This window comes from Trachemys scripta, chromosome 3 (assembly GCF_013100865.1).
Source record: "Trachemys scripta elegans isolate TJP31775 chromosome 3, CAS_Tse_1.0, whole genome shotgun sequence".
Classification (NCBI taxonomy): domain Eukaryota; kingdom Metazoa; phylum Chordata; order Testudines; family Emydidae; genus Trachemys; species Trachemys scripta.
The window spans coordinates 49,551,371-49,571,598 of record NC_048300.1 but is presented as its reverse complement, the minus strand read 5'-3'; the positions used below and the strand labels follow the sequence as shown (position 1 = coordinate 49,571,598).

The 20,228-nt window shown below is 40.9% G+C and overlaps 1 protein-coding gene across 2 annotated transcripts in view; it reads left to right on the top strand.

Moving 5' to 3' along the window:
* The first annotated feature begins 367 nt into the window (after nt 1-367).
* NVL (nuclear VCP like) overlaps nt 368-20,228 on the top strand; it is a 65,637-nt gene continuing 45,776 nt past the window's right edge. For both annotated transcript variants that reach the window (XM_034764667.1, XM_034764669.1), the window contains exons 1-13: nt 368-537; nt 2,211-2,284; nt 4,159-4,211; nt 4,329-4,428; nt 6,651-6,705; nt 7,326-7,595; nt 10,830-10,956; nt 11,273-11,349; nt 11,826-11,960; nt 13,514-13,615; nt 15,612-15,729; nt 16,431-16,575; nt 19,638-19,908. In XM_034764667.1, coding sequence (XP_034620558.1) covers nt 481-537; nt 2,211-2,284; nt 4,159-4,211; nt 4,329-4,428; nt 6,651-6,705; nt 7,326-7,595; nt 10,830-10,956; nt 11,273-11,349; nt 11,826-11,960; nt 13,514-13,615; nt 15,612-15,729; nt 16,431-16,575; nt 19,638-19,908 — 1,584 coding nt within the window. In that variant the 5' untranslated portion in view covers nt 368-480. The remainder of the gene's footprint in view (nt 538-2,210; nt 2,285-4,158; nt 4,212-4,328; nt 4,429-6,650; nt 6,706-7,325; nt 7,596-10,829; nt 10,957-11,272; nt 11,350-11,825; nt 11,961-13,513; nt 13,616-15,611; nt 15,730-16,430; nt 16,576-19,637; nt 19,909-20,228) is intronic.

The following is a 20,228-nucleotide window of genomic DNA, read 5'->3' as shown; positions in this document are numbered from 1 at the left end:
AAAGACATAGCTGATGTCCACGCCTGAATGGGATCTACAAAACAAGCCAAGTTTTATGCCTGCAGCTTCAGCAATGGTGAAGTGAGCGCCCAATGGCCGGACAGGGCTTTCCTGCGCACAAGAGAAACCGTATCAATGCAAAATGGCTGAAGGTATTTGACTGGGCTCAGACCAAAGGCAGGAATCTTCAGCCCCAAAGGGAAAAGGGTGGGAAAGCCCCAAGCAGCCGAGGGTTTGGGGACGGGGGCGCCTGCTGTACAGTAAACGCACCGTACGGTGTTCCTAGCCTAGACCACGGCTTGTTCGTAATACCAGAACTGCCAATAAAGTTGGGATATTTTGAATGGGCCCTTCGGGCGGAGGTTTAGGTGGCTAGGTCAGTGCCTGAATAGAATTCCAGAGCGGCTCTTCGGGCTGATTTCCATCGTTCTGGCGGCGCGCCTCGGTTCGCTTGGCGAGAGCTGCCGGAGGCGCTGGGCCATGCGGGGCCGCGCGGGGAGCTTTGCGGACCCTCGCCTGAAGCAGCGAATCAAGCAGGTGCCGATCCCGCCCCCGCCCCCGCCCCCTACTTGCTCCTGCCTCGCTGTGGCCCGTCCCCAGCCCCGGGAAGTCAAGTCACGCGCCCCCTCCCCCCCCCCGCCCGCGCGCTCCTCCAGGGCCATCGAGGGCAGGGGCGGCTCCAGGCACCAGCGCACCAAGCCGTGCCTGGGGCGGCAAGCCGTGGGGGGCGGCCTGCCGGTTGCTGTGGGGGCAGCAGTCAGGGAGCCTTTGGCGGCATGCTTGCGGGAGGTCCGCCGGTCCAGCGGATTCAGCGGCAATTCGGCGGCGGGTACACCGAAGCTGCGGGATCGGCAGATCACCCGCAGGCATACCGCCGAATCTGTGTTACCAGCGGACCTCCTGCAGGTGCGCTGCCAAAAGCTACCTGACTGCCGTGCTGGGGACGGCAAAATACATAGAGCCGCCCCTGATCGAGGGGTTGCCTTACATGCAACCAGGGGTGCCCGCAGCGCAGCCCTGCATCGCTCCACGCTACAGACCCATCACCCGGCTGTCCGCAGGCCTTAGGCCTAGGGGAGGGGAGCAGCCGTTTCATTTGTCAGGGCCAATGCCAGCACCACGCGCTGTGTGTGTCTGTAAAACACGCTGGGCGCAGTCCTTGGGCTCCCCGCAAGTTATCATCTTGTTCCAGGGGTCACACCACCTAGTCACCCCCCTGTCAGAGGGAGCTGCGATCCCACAATAGTGGATGCCTTTAGAAAACCCGAGACAGGGAGCTATTGATTTGGGGATGAGGGGGGCAGTGATTTTACTCAAGCCCTCTCGAGTTGGTGGTCCATATGAGGGTGTGATTATTGTGAAAATAGCCCAGACTAAAAGCCAGGTATAAAAGCTGGTGTAATGTTATAGCATTTGAGTCACATACTTTCTGTGACACTCCCCTAAGTGACTTGCAAAGATGAATTTATCTTCACAACACACCTATTAGGTATTAAATTATTATCTGCCTTTTGCAGATGGAGGACTGAGACACACAGAAATGAGGTTGCACAGAAAGTTTAGTAGGGGCAGAAATAGAACCCATGATTTCCATTTCCAAGTTCAATCCCTTGGCTGTAGGACCATCTTTCTCCTATTGCAGTTGCAATGATACTCAGACCTCCTAGCTTCAGCAACCAAATTAGCCATCAGCATTACCCAAAAGAGCCACAGTAGTGTGAATTCATTGTTTCATTTACTATAGTACTAATCATATTTAGTTTTTAGTTTCACAGCAAATAAGTTAATAACTTAATTGGTTTATAAGACAGTAAAAGCATCCTGATTGCTTAGTGACTTAAACTGTGCTTCCAAATATGTCTCCTGCATCTCTTTGCAGCACATATGTGTGATTTTAATTATTAACCAATCTGAGTATCACTGTTCTATCGATGGAAGTTTATGGAGTTGCCCCAATTAATGCCAATAGTTAGTTTGGCCTCCAAATATAATGTACTACTTTTCCCAGTAAATGTGGCCAGTTGGCTCTGTAAATAGTTAATAGCTTCCTGTCAAATTATTTATCAATCTGATAACTTTGTACCAAAACAAATTCAAGCTGTTTAGATTTTTCAGTTTAAATTTTCTCTTTTATGATGATAACTTGTGAAGGTCAATAACTTCAGCAAAAGGCTAAGATTTTGTTCATTTCTGTAAACTCTGCATTTCAGTACCTAAGCAGTAATAAATGTGGCCGATATGTGGACATTGGAATTTTAGCAGCTGATTTACAGAAAACTTACAGGTGAGCAAAAAGCTTAATCCTTGCATTCTGTTTTTTTTAAATAAACAATAGAAATAGTCATATGTATTTGCATATCTGTTTGTAAAAATGTAAATGTATTACTCATGACAGTTCTGAATTACACTTTTATTATAAACTAGGATTGAAAGTTGCTTAGTACATCACTGATCAGGGAAGAAGTACAGTCAAAATAATTGTTTTCACTGCAAGATTCTCTTTGGCTGATATATCTAGTAACTTATTTATATTGCAGTAGCACAGAGAATTATAGAAATGTAGGGCACAAGATACCTCGAGTGGTCATCTTGTGCTGAGGCAGGACCAACTATACCTACATCATCCCTGACAGTTGTTTGTCTAACCTGTTCTTAAAAACCTCCATTGACAGGATTCCACAACATCCCATGGTAACCTATTCTAGTACTTAACTATCCTTATAGTTAGAAAGATCTTCCTTATAACTAATCTAAATCTCCCTTGCTGCAGATTAAACAGATTGTCTTGACCTGATACCTTCAATGGGCATGGAGTATAATTTATCACCATCTTCTTTAAAACAGCCCTTAATATATTTGAATGCTGAGGGAGTACCTGATAAGTTGTCTTTTCTTGAAACTATATATGCCCATTTTTTTAACCTTTCCTCATAGGTTATGTTTTCTAGACCTTTTATCACTTTTATTGCTCTCCTCTGGACGCTCTCCAATCTTTACGAAAGTATGATGCCCATAACTGAACACAATATTCAACCTGAGGCCTCACCAGTGCCTAGTAGAGCAGAACAATTACTTCCCGTGGCTTACGTACAACTAGGGTGACCAGACGTCCCAATATTGTCAGGATAGTCCTGATATTAGGGGCTTTGTCTTATGTAGGACCCTATTATCCCCCCATCTCTCTGTCCCGATTATTCATACTTGCTATCTTGCTATGTTGTACCTGCGTACAACACTCCTGTTAATACACCCCAAAAGGATAATTGCCTTTTTTGCAATTACATCATATTGTTGGCATGTACGAGCCACTGACTACGAGCCATTGTGTCAGGTGCTGTACGAACACCTAACAGAAAGATAGTTCTTGCACTGAAAAGCTGACCATTGAAGATTGACAAGAGACAACAGGTGGAGACAGACAGGGAGCACAAGGAAACAATTAGATGGTGCTGATGTTAATCTATCAGTTGCCTAACTTTTCTAGCTTTTTTTATGCATCACAATAAAGAGAATTTTAAGGCAGAATTTGAAAGAGGGCAAGGAGGTTGCTTTGTCCGTGTTTGTAGCCTCTGTTTATTGGGAGGATGTTTAATTTGTGGTCTGTTAGTGGAAGGGAATTCAGCCATTTGCTCATGAAGTTGGGAGAGCACGTTCATTGCTAATGGTGAAAGGGGCTGAATTTTTCATTATCATGCCTAAAAGGAAAAATAATCCTATAGCTGAAGGACCCATCCTTGTCCAGTCCCTAGCTCTGTATGTGTGGTTTAAAACAAACAAGCCTATTCTGAATGAAAATCCACTTGGCTGATTCTTCTTTTATATTGCCACTCAGTGCTCTACATATCCAGCCAATGATGCTGGTCATAATCTCCACTAAATGTCCTTCTGAAGACCACTAGCTAGAGACCACTGTGATTCACTTTGCACCTTTTATCCCAGAAATCGAGTTTAGTATGATGCCATTTGAGTTACACCTAATCCTTTTTAAAAGCCTGGAATAGCTCGAACCAAAGTCTCTCTTCCACATAACTGGTTCCAGGGTGTACTTGTGTAAAAGATTGTGGATTGTATCACTTTAGAAACTTGTATATACATTGAGAATGACAATACATGAAAGAAGGCCTCAATGAGATCCTAACCTGTACAATTGTTTTACAGTGCAGAATATGGACGAAGAAAAAGAAATGCCTTTAGAATTCAGGTTGAGAAAGGTAAGTCTGTTAATATCAGGACTGAAATACCAAGAAGCTGTAAGAAGCTCTCTGAATTACTGATGACACTGTTGTTGAGCACTTGCTGCCATCCATGTTCTTCTGGGTTTTTTTCAGTGTTTGGTATAATCAGTAATGAGAGAGAATTTGAAGATTTAACAACTTTAGAGAATGAACATGTGGCAAAAAGAGCAAGACACAGACGAGAAGGGAATGAGTAAGTGGAAAGACTTGTTGCCTTAAGACTACTTTAACAATGATGTCAGTACTTAACATTTCCATAGTGCTTTGTATCTTTAAAAAACTCTATATTACTATGAAGGGACTGATCCTGCAAGCGGTTCCACACAGGCGGGCCCTGGTGCCCTCATAAGTCTTGTCTTTGCTGGGAAAAAAATAAAAAGGGCCAGGGGGAGTTCTTACCTCAAGGTACATTCTAGTGAACCAGGCCCATAGACTTGAACTCAACCTGGTAACTCACATAAAAATTACAACTATCTTTTCACTGGGATTAACTCAAGTTAATGAATTAAAGAACACTTTGTGTCTGTGGTGGTGGTGGTGGGAGACCGCGGGTGAAGACCAGGATTCACCTTCCTCGTGGGTAGGGCAGCTTATAGAATTGGGGCCTGTCTATTAATTCCTTACAACTCCTCTTTGTCACAGAGGTGTTATCGCTATTTTAGACATGGATAGGGTGACCAGATGTCCCGATTTTATAGGGAGTGTCCCAATAATTTGGGGCTTTTTTTTATATAGGCTCCTATTACCCCCCATCCCGATTTTTCACACTTGCTGTTGGTCACCCTAGACATGGGAAAACTGAGATGGAGGGTTTCAGTGAATTTTCCAAGTGCACACAGCCAGTTAGTGTTTGTTAGAGGGAACATTAGAATTTGGATTTCCTGGCTCCCAATCCTGTGCACATCTATCCTGCAGGGATCGCTAGCAGGAGGGTTCTCTGCCAATTGAAGTCACTAAAACACAGGATTTGGGGACTTCAACAGCAGAGTCAAGGGAAGGGGTAGGGCCGGTTTTGTGGCCTGCAGCATGCAGGGGGTCAGACCAGATGATCATAATGGTCCCTTCTGACCTTAAAGTCTATGAATCTATGAGTCTACTAGAGCATTCTGCCTCCTTAAATGTGATAGAGACTACTTTGTATTAAATATTGAAAATATGCCTCCCTTTTTATTAGTGCTAAAATATTTTCTCTCTTACAGTTAGAGTGACAGTAATAGCCATTCGTATCAGTGTTTTTAAGACAGGGTATGTTTAATTCAGAACAAAATACCCAGATCTTCTGAATTTCAGTAATCAAACCTCTAACCACTTTAAAAACAACAGTCTGTTGGCTTTTTATTAAACCTACTAAATATTAACATTTTCCTGTGCAAGCAGATATCTGTAATGATAGTCCAGAGGACGAGCATTGGCAGGGAGAGATACAATGACTGCTGTCTTGCAATTCTAATTTCTATGATTAACAGCACAGGGATAATCTGGGCTCATTTAGGTCTGGACTCATCAAGGGGAGGCAGCCTAGAGTATAGCTTTTGGACAAATTCAATCACATGTTTGAGTATGGCTAAAGAAGTCAGAGAAACGTCTTAATTTTATAGTAACCATATATACATATGTATAATGCACTGCTTAATCTGCCTGACTTCCCACAATGTGTATGTGTATTGCGGCTCTTGAATGAATGGATTGACACTGGCATTAGCTGTTCTGAGTGTGATCATGTACCTTCTAGAGGCTACAGCCTGCTTAAGCCTTATTACTGCCACACAAACATGAATATTTCATGTCTTATCTCAGTTGCTGCAAATATGTACTGAGGTGTGTTACTGAAGTTCTAAAGTATTTTTTTAATGCAGACAAATTCAGCAGTTAATTTGTTACCTATTAGTCAAAAGCAGGCTAATCATAGAGAATATCTTTTTATTTGTTAAAATTACAAAACACCCTCTCCTCCTTGTCCCCTTGAGGTATTCTGCTCATGATTCCAACCTTTTTATCTTTGGTTTGAATTCTAGCCCCAGAATTTTAAAATAAATACAGCTTTAGTTCCTCAAAGGCCTCCAGCCACACAAACTGAGTGAGCTGTTCCAGCAGGCTTTGAAGTCTGATTTCAGGACTACCAGAATAGCTTCATCTACTATAGAGAGCCCAACTGGTGGTGGAAGCGCTGAGGAGAGAAGGTTTTCCTACTTCCACAACCAGCCTTAGATTGCGGGGAGGGGGGAGAGGGCCATCAGAAGAGTTGTTCTATCTCTACCCTCTGTCCCACACATAGTAGTATTGTAGTCTTAGCACGGAGAGCCTAGCATCTTCCTAGGAGAGAATACTTGTTCTATTAGTTGTGCTGATGTCTCATTGTGCTGTTATGGTATGTTGAACCCATAATTTCTGCCTCTTCACTTTTTTCTGCTAAAGGGATGTGGAAAGCTACACAGACGACTCAGATGATGATGATTACTCAGAACCTCTAGTAAGTCCATATTTCATTCTCGATGGTATAATGCAATCGAAATGAACACAGCAGTGCACATATGAAATATATCAATGCTCTTTACTTAAAATATACAAGAGTTTTAAAACAGAGCTGTGTATACACCATCTGGTAAAGGCCCACACTTTGGTTTAGAATTCATATAATTCTTTATGGTGAGACTTGTTTTTTTAAAATATATGTTCCAGTGCTAGTAGTGTTTTTAAAAGTCAGCATCCTGGAAGTTGTACCAGCCACAGTATCTCTGACCAGCTATTCCCCTTCCATTCTGGCTGCCCAAGGTGCTCCTCGGTTGCCAAACTGTTAATGGCTTGGCTGATGCCCTCATTCTGACAAATCTCATGTGGGTTGTCAGAATGAGCAAATCAGCCAGCAGTCCCCAACTGGAGACCTTGTAGAGTCGAAAGGAGATTATTTCCTGTGGAAGAATGAGGCAGGACTGTGGCTGGGGGCCGTTTCTGAGGAAGGGGAACATAGCAAAGGCGGGGGGAGAGGGCAGAGTAAAGACTTTACTATCTACTACTAAAGCTGTTTGCTTGCTGAGGGAGATATCTGCAAGCAATTTTTTTTGTTTTATTTTAAATACATAAACTTTGCAGTCCACAAATCACCTGAACAGCTCTCTGCTGACCTTATACCGGAAAGGAGATCCTGATTCTCTTCCAGCAACTCCGAAGAATGAGCCGACAGAAACCAGTACCCCTGCACAAGTGACAGCACCCAGAACTAGTGCTCTTCCATCTGGCACCCCACTTGATACTAGGATCTCTGAAGGTGGATGGTTTATTGATAAAACCCCAGGTAGAAAAGAAGACAACTTCTTAATTGACCTGAGTGAGGAAGAAGAGGAAAGGAAACAGATATCTGAGGTAGCTTCTCTTTTAAATCTGATACCACTTAATAAGGCATATACATTGGGGGTTAGTACATTTCTTACCTTATGTGACAATACTTTGAAGTACAGTATGAAGAACAGACTTGTTCTTCTTCATGCCCCCAAGATGCACATTGTATATAAAAACAAGTTTGAGCCTTTGGTGGGCAATGCAAACCTGTTTTTTTAATACATCTACAATGTTTCAACATAGAGGTTGCTGCATTGGTGGATGAAGCAGTGTTTGGATCTTAATTTTTGTGAAGCGCTCTGTAAATGTAAGATGTTATGATGAAAAACTGGCTAAGTTGCTTGGTGCCATCTTTTTTCAAAAAGTATTGTAGCTGCCAAAAATGTTCTGGTGCAAACAACATTTGATATGTTCTTATGCAAGACAAATTTGTACTGTATCAAAGTCTTTTAAAAAAACGCCTTCTTTATGTTTGAGATGCTCAAGATTAAAAGACTGGAAATCTAGTTAATTTTAAAAAATTAGTCAAAAATAGTTTCAGGAACCACACCTGACCAAGTTACCCTGCCCATTTTTGTGGTTTTACAATCACATTTTCTTAATTTTTTTTTAATGGCTTCTCCTGTTGCTGTGTGCAAGTCCCACGCAAACAGGGGAGACTGACAGACAGGGGAAACAGTGCAAAGTGCTGTCCAGAACCATAAGCCACTGGGTGTTTCTGCTGAGGCAGAGAGGTAAGTTTTGCTGGAGCTTAACCTGTGCAACAGCTCCTTGCCACACCCCTCTGTCCACCTCACCAGCAAACTCCATGAGGCTCTGCCAGATAGGTAACATTCAGTGAACCCCAGTTCCTGAGTTCCCCAGAGATATCTCTTTGTCCAATGAGAGGGGCTGGATACTACAGTCACAGAAATTACCAAGTTCACTACCTCCAAAGAGACAGGGTACATGCCAACCTGTTAATCTAGCTCAGTGGTTCTCAAACTTTTGTACTGGTGACTCCTTTCACATAGCAAGCCTCTGTGTGCAACCCTCTTTTTAAATTAAAAACACTTCTTTACATATTTAACACCATTATAAATGCTGGAGGCAAAGTGGGGTTTGGGGTAGAGGCTGACAGCTCGCAGCCCCCGATGTAATAACCTTGTGACCCCCTGAGGGGTCCCAACCCCCAGTTTGAGAACCCGTGGTCTAGCTGTCTTTAATACGCAGCACTGATGTGGGTTGTAGTAACACTAAACATAAGTTTATTGTTAAGGAACGTAGATTTAAGTGATACTAAGCAAGAAAAGAGACAGGTCTGGTTACAAACAAAAAAAAACTCCAACCTGCTTTCTAGTGACCAAACTTAACTTTGGCCAACTGCAATCGTTGCCTGAACAGCTTTCTGACTTACATCAAGCTATCCGTGTCTCCAGCCCCTCAGGCAGGTGGATCCACTATTCACAGAGTCAGAGGATGCTGATCCTTTTTCCCTATTCTTCCCTTTTATAGTACAGAATACTTTTTAAGTGAACCCCTTGAAAAGTAAACCCAGACAAATCTCTCCACTACTGCTGGTTCTTTAGGTGCAGGCACTAAGTCACTTAATCCTCTGATCAATTTGTTTTCTCAGTTGGCTCCATCACTTTGTTTAACTCCGGTACAAATGTACTTTAATTGCCCTTTGTTTGTAATCAAACTATACTGTTTTTTAGTCAGCCTGTTAGCTTGAACCGTGCAGACAGGGAAATGTACGTTCCTTTGTGGAAATCCACATGCCTCCAAAACTTATTTGAAGAGCATATTTCTAGCACATATGCATAACTCTTTATATACAACCTGTACATACATCACTCAATGTTCATGTTACTAGATATTATAGAATACCTGACAAGATGCTGTTTGGCTAAATATTATGACACGTGTGTTGAGTAGGCCTTTTGTCAGTTGACGTGAAGAGGCCCTTAGGGCCACAGTGTACAAAGTAAACAAGCTGAGAAGAGAAATATATATATTTCTTTGATGTCTTTATTTTAGTTATAGTAATTTTAGGTGTTCTTTAACAAAAGTCAGCAAAATGCCTTCAGGCAGAAATGTGATTACATTGACCCTTTAAGGCAATGTATTCTCAGTGTATCTAAAAATATCCTTATGGTGACATTGCGACCCCAGAGCCAGTTTTTAAGGATGGAAAGTGTTCAAAAACAGAACCAGGGGATTTTCATTTTGGGGATATACAGGAGTTTGGGAATTAAGAGATGCCCCAGAACCTCTTTGTCCTTGTTCAGTGGATAAAAGGCATATCATGGAGTTGATGTTTTTCTTCTCTAGTGGACAAGACATATCATATAGGACTAAAATGGGGTAGCGGGGGGATCATTGTGGAATAAAATGTCCATCAAATTGTGTTGAAAACAAAACATGATGTTAACAAGATGCACAATCTCATCTGTCCATTCTCTCATTTGTATTTTTCTTGCATATACAGCGATGACCCAAGTTATTTGCACAATATTCACTACAATATTGGTGGTGATTAGTATTCGTATTACCGTAGCACCTAGAAGCCCTACTTATGAACCAGGATCACACTGTTCTAAGTGCTGTACAAACATAGTGTGTTACTGGTAATTAACATTGTTTCTAATGGAGGTTTTTTATATATACACACGCACGCGCACAGCTGTATTAAGACACAATGTTCGTTGCTTTACAGTAATTATGCAATTCAGGGCTTGTCTGCATGGGAAAATTGTCCAGAATAGCTACTGCAGAATAAACTACACTGGAATATCTACTCCAGAATAGTAACCCCCATGGATGCTCTTATTCGAGAATAAGGGTGTAAGAGTGTCCACACAGAGAGTTATAGTGGAATCACTATTGTGCTTTAAATTCACAGCCTACCTTATTCTGGAATAACGTTCCTGTGTAGATGAGTCCTAACTTAAATCACCTTTTTATTCTTAGATCTTTTTCTAGCTTATGTATACAATTTTTTTCTGGAACTTTAGTCCCCACCCCACCCCACCCCCAAAAAAAGACAGATCAATGTGAACAATCCTTAGTAAAAACCAAGTAATGAAAGGATTTAGACACAGAAAGGATTGATCATACCTTGTCTCTTACCACTCTCATAATATCTATGCATGAAGCACCATATGTGTCTTCAGATTTTGTTTGTTCTGCTCTTTCAGGTGTCTGTAGAAAAGCTCAGTCATTTATGTACTAAATATTTGAAGACTCAGTCATATCATTCTGTGTTTTATGCTCTAGAAATCAAAAGACCTTTCTTTTTTGGAGAGTGAAGGAAAGAAGACAAAGAGTAAGAGACGAAAAAGAAGGAAAGAGGAATCTCAAGATGTAGATGAAGAAATAGAATCTGTTTTGCGTAAGCAGAAAGGTGAGAGCTACTATTTCTGAATTGGCTTACCGGCTATGTGGGTGGTTGATAGCTGAAGCAGTTGGGATCAGAGATATTCTGCACTTCTGAAATGTTGACTTTTCGGCTGGAGCCTTTCAGGAAGACATTCATCCTTCATGTTGTGCTAGAAAATAGTCCAGTCCTGTGACCGTTGCATAAGAAATAATTTGTTCTATCTAATCTTTTACCTGTGGGTTCAGATCAGTGTCTGTCTTGTTGGGGTTTGCAGCCACTGGCTTCTGCTGTGTCCAAATTCTAATGACTTCATTTATTCCCTTCCTTTTTCTTCTTGTAGTTAAAACTAAAGGACCAGAGCTGCAGTTCCCTTTAGTGAAATTTGACGATGTGGGAGGCAGTGATGAAACTCTGAAGGTTAGTTTTACTTAAACCCTTGCTGTGTTACTTATGGGATAGAGAACACTAGCAGGAGGGTCTCAGCCGATTGAAGTCACTAAAACACAGGACTGGGGACTTCAACGGTAGAGTACAGGGAAGGGTCTTGCGGCCTGCAGCATGCAGGGGGTCAGACCAGATGATCATAATGGTCCCTTCTGACCTTAATGTCTATGAGTCTATGAACACAGTGAATAAAACTACATGTATACAAAATGAGGGAGCTGGAGCCCAAGCAGGACTGATTTGCATAGCAACTCAGCAAATCATTGGCAACATAGGAAGCTGACTCTCACTGATTGAAGAGGGCAGCAAGACTAGCTATAGATCTTAACCCGAACTGACCTCTCTAATATCAGTCACTGAAATAAGTGAGACACAAGTTATCCTTCTATACATTTTAGTGTTTATATTATTTTCCTCTATCTACTCTATTTTTATCTTCTTTCTAACAGGAGGTATGCAAGATGCTGATACACGTGCGTCACCCTGAAGTATACAATCACTTAGGCGTGGTCCCACCTCGAGGATTTCTTTTACATGGACCACCCGGGTGTGGAAAGACATTACTAGCACAGGCAATTGCTGGGGTGAGACTGTCTTAATATGTGCTTTCCCTTCCTCTTGTCTGCTCTTTTAATCAGACTTAAGATAGGGAGAGGGCAGATAGATTAGAATGTTCTCCTCTTTGCTTTTATCTATCTTGCCTCTTCCCATCTCATCTCAAAATAAACATCCATTAGAATTTAAATAACAGAAATGCAGTCTGAATCAGGAGTATTCCTTGATAGATCCTCATGCAGGGGGAAAATATTGCATTAAAAACTCAGTTTCTTCTTGCAAGCACTCACAAGGAATGGACTTTCAACAGGCCATGTATTAGATTAAAGTTTGATCTGTTTACAGTAGAAAAGTTTTCAGCCTGGATATTTTTGAAAAAGGGGGTAAAATCTGTTTTGGATTGTGACATGGCTTACTCCATGGGGAGGTAATCCTTTGACATTAAACTTGGAAGTTACCATACAACAACTGTTCGGCCTCTGTCAAATAAGGTAACTGTCCTCATCAAACAGCCACCTCTACAAGTGGCATCCTTATAGCTCAGGGGTGGGCAAACTTTTTGGCCTGAGGCCCACATCTGGGTATGGAAATTGTATGGCGGGCCATAAATGCTCATGAAATTGGGGGTTGGGGTGTGGCTGGGGATGCGGGCTCTGGGGGGAGGCCAGAAATGAGGAGTTCAGGGTACGGGAGGGGGCTCTGGGCTGGGACAGGGGGGTTGGGGTATGAGGGGGTGAGGGCTCATGGGTGGGGCTGGGGAGGAGGGGTTTGGGTTGCGGGATGGGGCTCTGGGCTGGGACAGAGGGGTGGGGTGGGGGGGGGGGGGATCGGGACTGGGGCAGGGGGTTATACGTAAATTATGAACTGTTGGAACACAGCTTTTTTTTTTTCAAAATGAAAACTTACAGGCTTTTATTGCATAAAGTTGATAGAATCTCTTGGAATTAAATCTTGGGTATTTTTATCCTACACAGACATGTACTTCACTGCAAGCTGGGGTGTAAATCTATCACATGCTTATCTGTCGTGCACTATGTGTTGGTGTGGACCCTGCTGATGCACACTAACAGTTCCTTTGTGTGCTTTGATGTACTCCCATTTCAAAACATACTAAGAAACTGTTAGGTTGCACGTGGACATTTAGTGCTCAGCATGCTAGTGTGGGTTTGATTACTCTCAAGTTTACCATGAACTAAATGTTCATGTTGACAAGCCCTCTGTTAGTTTGTCACTGAAATCAGTATTCCTCATAGATCAGACATCAGTGTATAGACTAAGTGTGTTGTAATCAGTGGCAATGCTATTAAGCTGTTAAAGTGGGAGCCAGGAGACCTGGATTCTGTTCCCAGCTCTGTTCATTTGGTTAAGTGCCTCCGATCACTTAGATGTAGGGGTGTTGCATGTGGTTTCTAAAGCACTTTAAAAACTTCTCTTGAAAGGCTCATTAAAAGTGTAAAGTATTATGATAACATAAATTATATAAATACTGGTTCTAGGGGACTTAGTCAAAGAAAATCCTGCGAAGAGGAAATGTTTTTGAAGTTTAGCGATTTCATAACCATATTCTTTGCATTTATTCTAGGAACTTGAACTGCCAATGCTCAAAGTAGCTGCTACTGAAATTGTATCGGGAGTCTCTGGGGAGTCTGAACAGAAGCTGCGAGAGTTGTTTGAACAAGCTGTGGTGAGGCCAGGGAGCTGAGCTAATAAATTGCTTGATCCTTTCTCTTCATAAAACCTTTTAATGGTCCCTTTCTGCTGCTGCAATTTGAAATTAAGATTGAATTATTTGTAGTACTGTAGAGCCTAGGATCCTCAGTCATGGACTGGGACCCCATTGTACTAGGTGCTGTACAAATCCAGAACAAAAAGACAATCCCTGCCCCAAAGAGCCTGTAATGTAAATATAAATTATAATACAATTATTAATGTATAGTCACTCTGTTAGGCAATTCACTACATAAAATACTTGGCTTTTGTATATACTGGAGTAATTACTACTCTGTGTTACTTAAGAAGTTGACCTCTTCATTAAGTCTGTGAATTTGGGTACATTAGTGGTATTAGTACGAAAGAAGAAATTGCAGGCAAAGATCTAGGAATCCAAGAAAAAAATGTTAGAATTAAATTTTCCCATATCTGCACAGTCTTAAATACACAAGAACACCACTGGGTTACTGGCTGAAATCCAGCCCAGGTTGGTGATGACCAAACACTGTGAGAGTATTTTGGTCTAAGTCTAGTTCTTCATGAGAAGCAAAGAAAAGCAGAAGGGGTTGAGGGTGGTATGCTACTTATTAAAAATCACTTTTAAGTAAATCTCTGTATAATTCCCTAGAGAGTCCTCCATATCTGCCTTTTGACAATGCTTGCTTTTCCATTTCCATTCCCCACCATCACCACTATTTTGAGGCCTCTCAACATATTTACCAATCTTCTTCATGGGTTTCAGAGGAAGCAAGGATTGTGGAGTCCTGGTAGTTTCTGTCCCAATATGAACCTGAGCTGCTGTTTTGAATTTAAAAAGCCATTATTACAAACAATAAGGAAACAAAAACCAAAATCATGATATGAAATAGATAATGTGGGTTGTTTTTTTTTAAATATTCTTTGCATTTAAAATGGTCTGGCATCAAAATTAACTTTTTAAGTGGCATTTATTGCATGAAGCATGTTTCAATTAAAAAAAAATCTTTTTTTTTTATCTTAGCCACTTACATTTGTTATCTTAAATTGCTTTTTCAGTGACTCTTGGGTCTCATGAACAAAAAACTTTTTTATTCTAGCATGTGCCATATGTCTGGTACTATAATCCCTACATAGCAAAATTATGCTCTTTCTGTAGCAAACGTGCTGCTAAACTCAGAGAAATAATGCTCGAGCAGCTAGGTGGCGCACATGCTGCACTGGCTTGACAGCTTTGGAGGTGTGCTTTTAAACTCTGCCTTTCTAGATCGAGGCGTTGGCAGATCTGAATGGAGAAGCTTCTCTGTGTTTTCCTGTAGCATACTTTTTTTAAGGATTAGTTAATGTTTAAATACACTGGTGAATCGAAGTGCCAGGTAAGTGCTACTTTTTATTAGTTTTGTCCTTTTATGAATACGGAGTTCCATAAATGAAATGTTATGGAAATCTATAATGATTTATGCACTCCTTGCTTTAGCTCCTTGAACATGATCTGACTCTTCTAGTAATCTGATTTGGCAAATAGTTTCCATTATTGCCCACGCCTGCCCCTTGTCAATTGTATGGTTGCATGGTATTAGGTCTCCAGATTCTACAGCATTAGTGACTTCTTGCCAAACAAAAATGTAAATGCCTCAACTTCTGGTTTGGGCTTAAATATTTTCAAATCAGCAAAAATCACGACAATGCAGTGTCTGTAGAAGACACAAAGCAACATAAAATATATTTTAAAAAAATCTCATGCTTTAGTTTCCTGATGATCTCAGCCCTATGCACAGTTCCATAGTGTACTTGGCTTCTCTAAGAGAATGAAGAGAACAGTGTTTGGGGGCGGGGGTGCTGGGGTTTGAGACTGGGTGGTTGTTCAGAGGACCTGACAGCACTTGCCGTAATATATCTTTTAAGCTTTGAAATGGGAGAATCACTTTTCTTAAATTATTACTTCTTATATGCTATGTGTATCGAGAGTGATTATGTGGTCTTCTTGTTCCTAGTCCAATGCACCATGCATCCTTTTCATAGACGAGATTGATGCAATCACCCCAAAAAGAGAAGTTGCCTCGAAAGACATGGAGCGGAGAATTGTCGCCCAGCTTCTAACCTGTATGGATGGTCAGTTTCAGCAATGAAATTAACATTAACCTCCGTCCTCTTTTGAAGTCCAATTTTGGTTTTATTTTAACTTGTTTAAAATTAGACTTAAATTGAGCTCTGAATAGTTGTGGTAGTTGAAGATCCCAAAGTATTTTTGCAGAAGCGGGGGATATTAAGACCAATTCCCTGGTTAAAATCCTTTCCATATAACTTATTTCTGCCTTATTAGATTTTTCCCTCGCGATCCAGTGTGGCACTCTTCACTTTTTCTGGATGTCGTGGTATTAACTTCCTGTCCAGTGTTGCAGTGTCATTATGCACCATTAACAGTTGCTGCATTTCATCCTAAATGTGGCTTCTTTTGAGTGTGAAGAGAAAATATTCCTGAATGTTGTCATTTACAGATCAGTTTATACAGCACCGTTGAAACCCTTTCAGTGCTATGTAAACATATATGTTGGAAAAGTGCTATGTAAATGTTGTTTCAAATGCCTAAGATTGTATAAAGAACAAACTATGTTGCTAGTGGAAATAAAGATAAGTGCCTAGAAATTTTCATGGTTAAAAGAGAAGTAGCTTCAGTAAATGGTTTCCCAACTATGATCAAGAATAAATATGTTCTTGCAGCATGTGTTTAAGAAGAGTAGCATTAACAGTGATGTTCCAATAGGAAGATGTAGCTCTTTTCTGAGTACTTGTTTATTGCCTTCCATCCTCAGACCTGAATAATCTGGCTGCCACTGCTCAGGTCCTGGTCATTGGAGCTACTAACAGACCAGACTCGTTGGACCCAGCATTGAGGCGCGCTGGAAGATTTGATAGAGAAATTTGTCTAGGGATTCCTGATGAAGCAGCTAGAGAGAGGTATATCTTAGTAGGCCAAGGCTTCTGATTAGTAAAACTGTTGCAAATTAGTGGACAGTTAAGGACAAATGTATAGCACGCATAACCACATGCACCCAATCAGCCTGCAAGGGTAAGTGGAGAAGGGGTAACAGTGTGTATATCTCTATGCTATCTGTCCAATCCACGGCTGTTCCGTGTGGATGCATGTATAAATCTCCTCTTAACATTGCATTAACAAGTGTTCTGGGCAACTTTAAGAAGAGAATATACCCTGGAGTTGGCAATATGTATTTTGTTGTTCAGGATTCTGTCCTTGAATCTCCTTATTCACCTGTCATGGCTACAGGGCACAACTACACCTGAGATTCTTTTTAGTACCTCTTGAATAGACCCCAGAGGTGACAGGCTTGACTTCTTGCACCTAACTCTGAGTGGAACCACGTGGTTCAGCTATACTTAGAGTGGATCTCTAGGCCGCAGCTGCCCTGTTTCCTAACCATGTTACTGCAATAGGCCCAACTGCATTTGGCACCTATAAACCCTTTCATTCTGGGGTCTTGTGACCAGTGAATTGATTAAAACAATTCAATTCAAAAACAGTGTATTCAAAACAAAGATTATTTATTAATTCCCCAAGGGTACAAAGCCAGTAGAGAAGAGAGTAAAAACAATGAAAAGCCTGCCCTTGTGTCTTGCTTACAAATGCTGGTAAGGAAAGAGTAAGCTGAGCTAATCCTCATCTCTCGTTAGGAAAAACAAACTTGCAGTGTGCTCTTTCTGTGTCCCCTTGTCAGCCTGTCAGCTTTTGCTGACCCTCTCCACAGTCTCTGGCCACTCAACCAACACTTTTCTAAGCGTGAGGTCCTGTAATGGTTCCTGTTCATTTTGATCTCTCTTAGCTGTGGCAAAGCAACTATGTTACCAGGGCTGAGGCAGAGGAGTTGCATCTTCGCTACTATAAATCTGGCTATTGTGTTTAGGTATTTGGGATGCTTCTTATCTAGGGTATTTATTTTACCTTTTCCTTTTACAATCCCTTTTGACTCTGTGGCAAATAACTCATCCTAAATAAACACACAGCGGTATGCACCATGTTCTTAAAAAATGGTAGATATTATGTAGTTTGTCATATCAATATTTTGATATTTCACAACTTGTGCCATTTCAAGGAGCAGGAATGCTGAATGTGAGTAGAATCTTCAGTAATCTTCCTCACATGTGAGAGCGATTGCTTGGACAAGAAAATCTTGATCATTGTTTTGAATAGTTGAAGCTGGGAGTCTAACAGCATTCCTCCATATTGTTGTTGTTTTCTGCAGTTCCTGCAGATGTGGGCCCACAGGAACTACCAATATTGCTGCATTTTTTGAAAGAATGGAAAAAATCAATCTTATGTATTGGTGTATAACAGGGTAACAGAATAAAGGAATAAGTTACAGGTGTTGTTAGGTTTCATTTAACATACAGGGAATCCATCAGATAGTAACCAGTTGAAACATTCCCTCTAAGTGGCTAGTGCTGTTTGTTTAGGCCCAGTTATTGGAAAATGTGTACACATCAGTTGTGCATGCAGGTTTTATTTGCTCATACACATCTTTGTGTAAATCTGAACTTGATTTGCATGCACATATTAGGCAGCTTTCATGCCCACTTCTAATCATACACTTATAAAAAATGTAACCTTTACTGTCAAGGAATATGCTTTTATTATCTTAAATGAAGGAATCATAGTGCTTAGATTACAGGCTGAGCCAGTCACTGCTACCTCTGTACCTTGAGTCACTTCCCCCACTTGTCAAATGAGCCAAAAAATTGGAAGAAAATAAGGTGATGCTACTAAAAAAAATCCAAACTAAAGATACTGTACTTAATTTTGTCTGTTAGGTGGGTAAAGAAAAACATACTGAACTTTTAAAGGTAATAGTCATTTAATAAATTGTTCCATTCAAAGCTTTAGCACAGTGCTAGCAGCTTGGATAAATGATGTCCAGATCAAATGGTAGGTATTTTTTTAAATTTAGAAGGACACTTAAGTGGTGGATTTCATTTCTCTGGTTTATGATGCCTTTTAATATTTCCCACTGAAATAATACTTTGCTGTTTGTAAAAACTAGGTTAGCTCCCCTCTCCTAGATTTCTGTATTGCTTGAAGATAATATGGCTCTGTAAGGTTTGCATCTTTATTTGTCTTATTAGCATCCTTTGCAGTTCTCAGGTGGAAGGATTGTTGGGCCCTGGGGAGGAAATCCTTTAAGCTCTGACATGGAGAATGCTCTAGAAGAGACGAAAAGTATCTGTTCTAATACAAAATATTTTAATGGAAAATGAAGAACATAATTGATGATATGATTTAAGTGGAATAATCTTGGATTAGCGAGTAAATTGTATCGCTTGGTAGAATTTACCAGCATCAGCCAGAGCAACATTCTAGAAATTCCTTACTATTGCTCTGTTCCTCTATCTGCCGTATCTTTTCTCTTGAACACTTTTATCCTCATTAGCTATATAGAAGTGTTTCAACCTGCTCCATACTTAAATTGTGCCTGTTTAAGGCTGGACCTTAAACTAGACCTGCCTGCTGATGTTCTGCAAAGAAAAATGGGGTTCTTGTAAAGAATTGAGCAGGTAAAATGTAAACAGATGTTGTCATATGCAGGAATGTGAACCAAGTAATCACTTGAATGGGTGATAACCCATTTGAGTTTTGGTGGAACCCACTTGGGACATCATCTGACAGTTTAAATCCAATGTTCGTTTGTTTGATTTAAAAAAAAAAAAACAAAAAACTAACAAAACCTGTAGTTGATTATAATATATGTTCAGCAAAACTCTTAACCTTTAAATGAGCATCACCTGGCTGATACTGTAGGTTTCTTTTAGTGTGAGTGTCAGGAGAAAACATAGATTAATTTTGTGGCTCTCAGCAATAAGTGACTCTCCAGTTAAGTGTGAATTATTCGGCTCTTGTGCCATTAGGATCTGCCCAAGTGAACTGAGATGACTTAAAACTCTGAGCAGTGATGTTTGCTTTCATATCGGAGGGGAAATTGTTGCAACTTCTATTTTTTTCTCTTACACAGAATTCTACAGACTTTATGTCGAAAACTTAGGCTCCCTGAATCTTTTGATTTTCATTATTTAGCCCATATGACTCCAGGCTACGTAGGTGCTGATTTGATGGCACTTTGTCGTGAAGCAGCTATGTGTACAGTAAACAGGGTCCTGATAAAGTTGGAGGAGCAGAAATGGAAAGGTGTGCAGGCTGGAGAAGCAAGGACTGAGCAAAACTTGAAGACTGGAACAGAAGCACTGGTGGAACAGGATACTAAACATTCAGAGCTTCCTGCTAAGGTATTAATCCATTGTTACACTCATTTCACAATTCCTTAAAGACTAACCAGTTTGTTTGTGAGCTTCCCACTCAGTCTCACTAAACATTTCTGACCACAGCAATATTCATTTCTAAATGAATGTAATTTTTATGGTTATGTAGCATTCTTCATCCATCTGGGTCATAAAGAACTTTTCCTAATTGACAGTACAAACTGTATGGGTATTATGACACCAAAACTTTATGGTTCTTATAACTTTTTTGCATGCACTTGGGGGCTAAAACTATGGGTCTGGTTCTCCTAAGCTGATATCACTCACTGGTGTTTGATCTCCTCTAC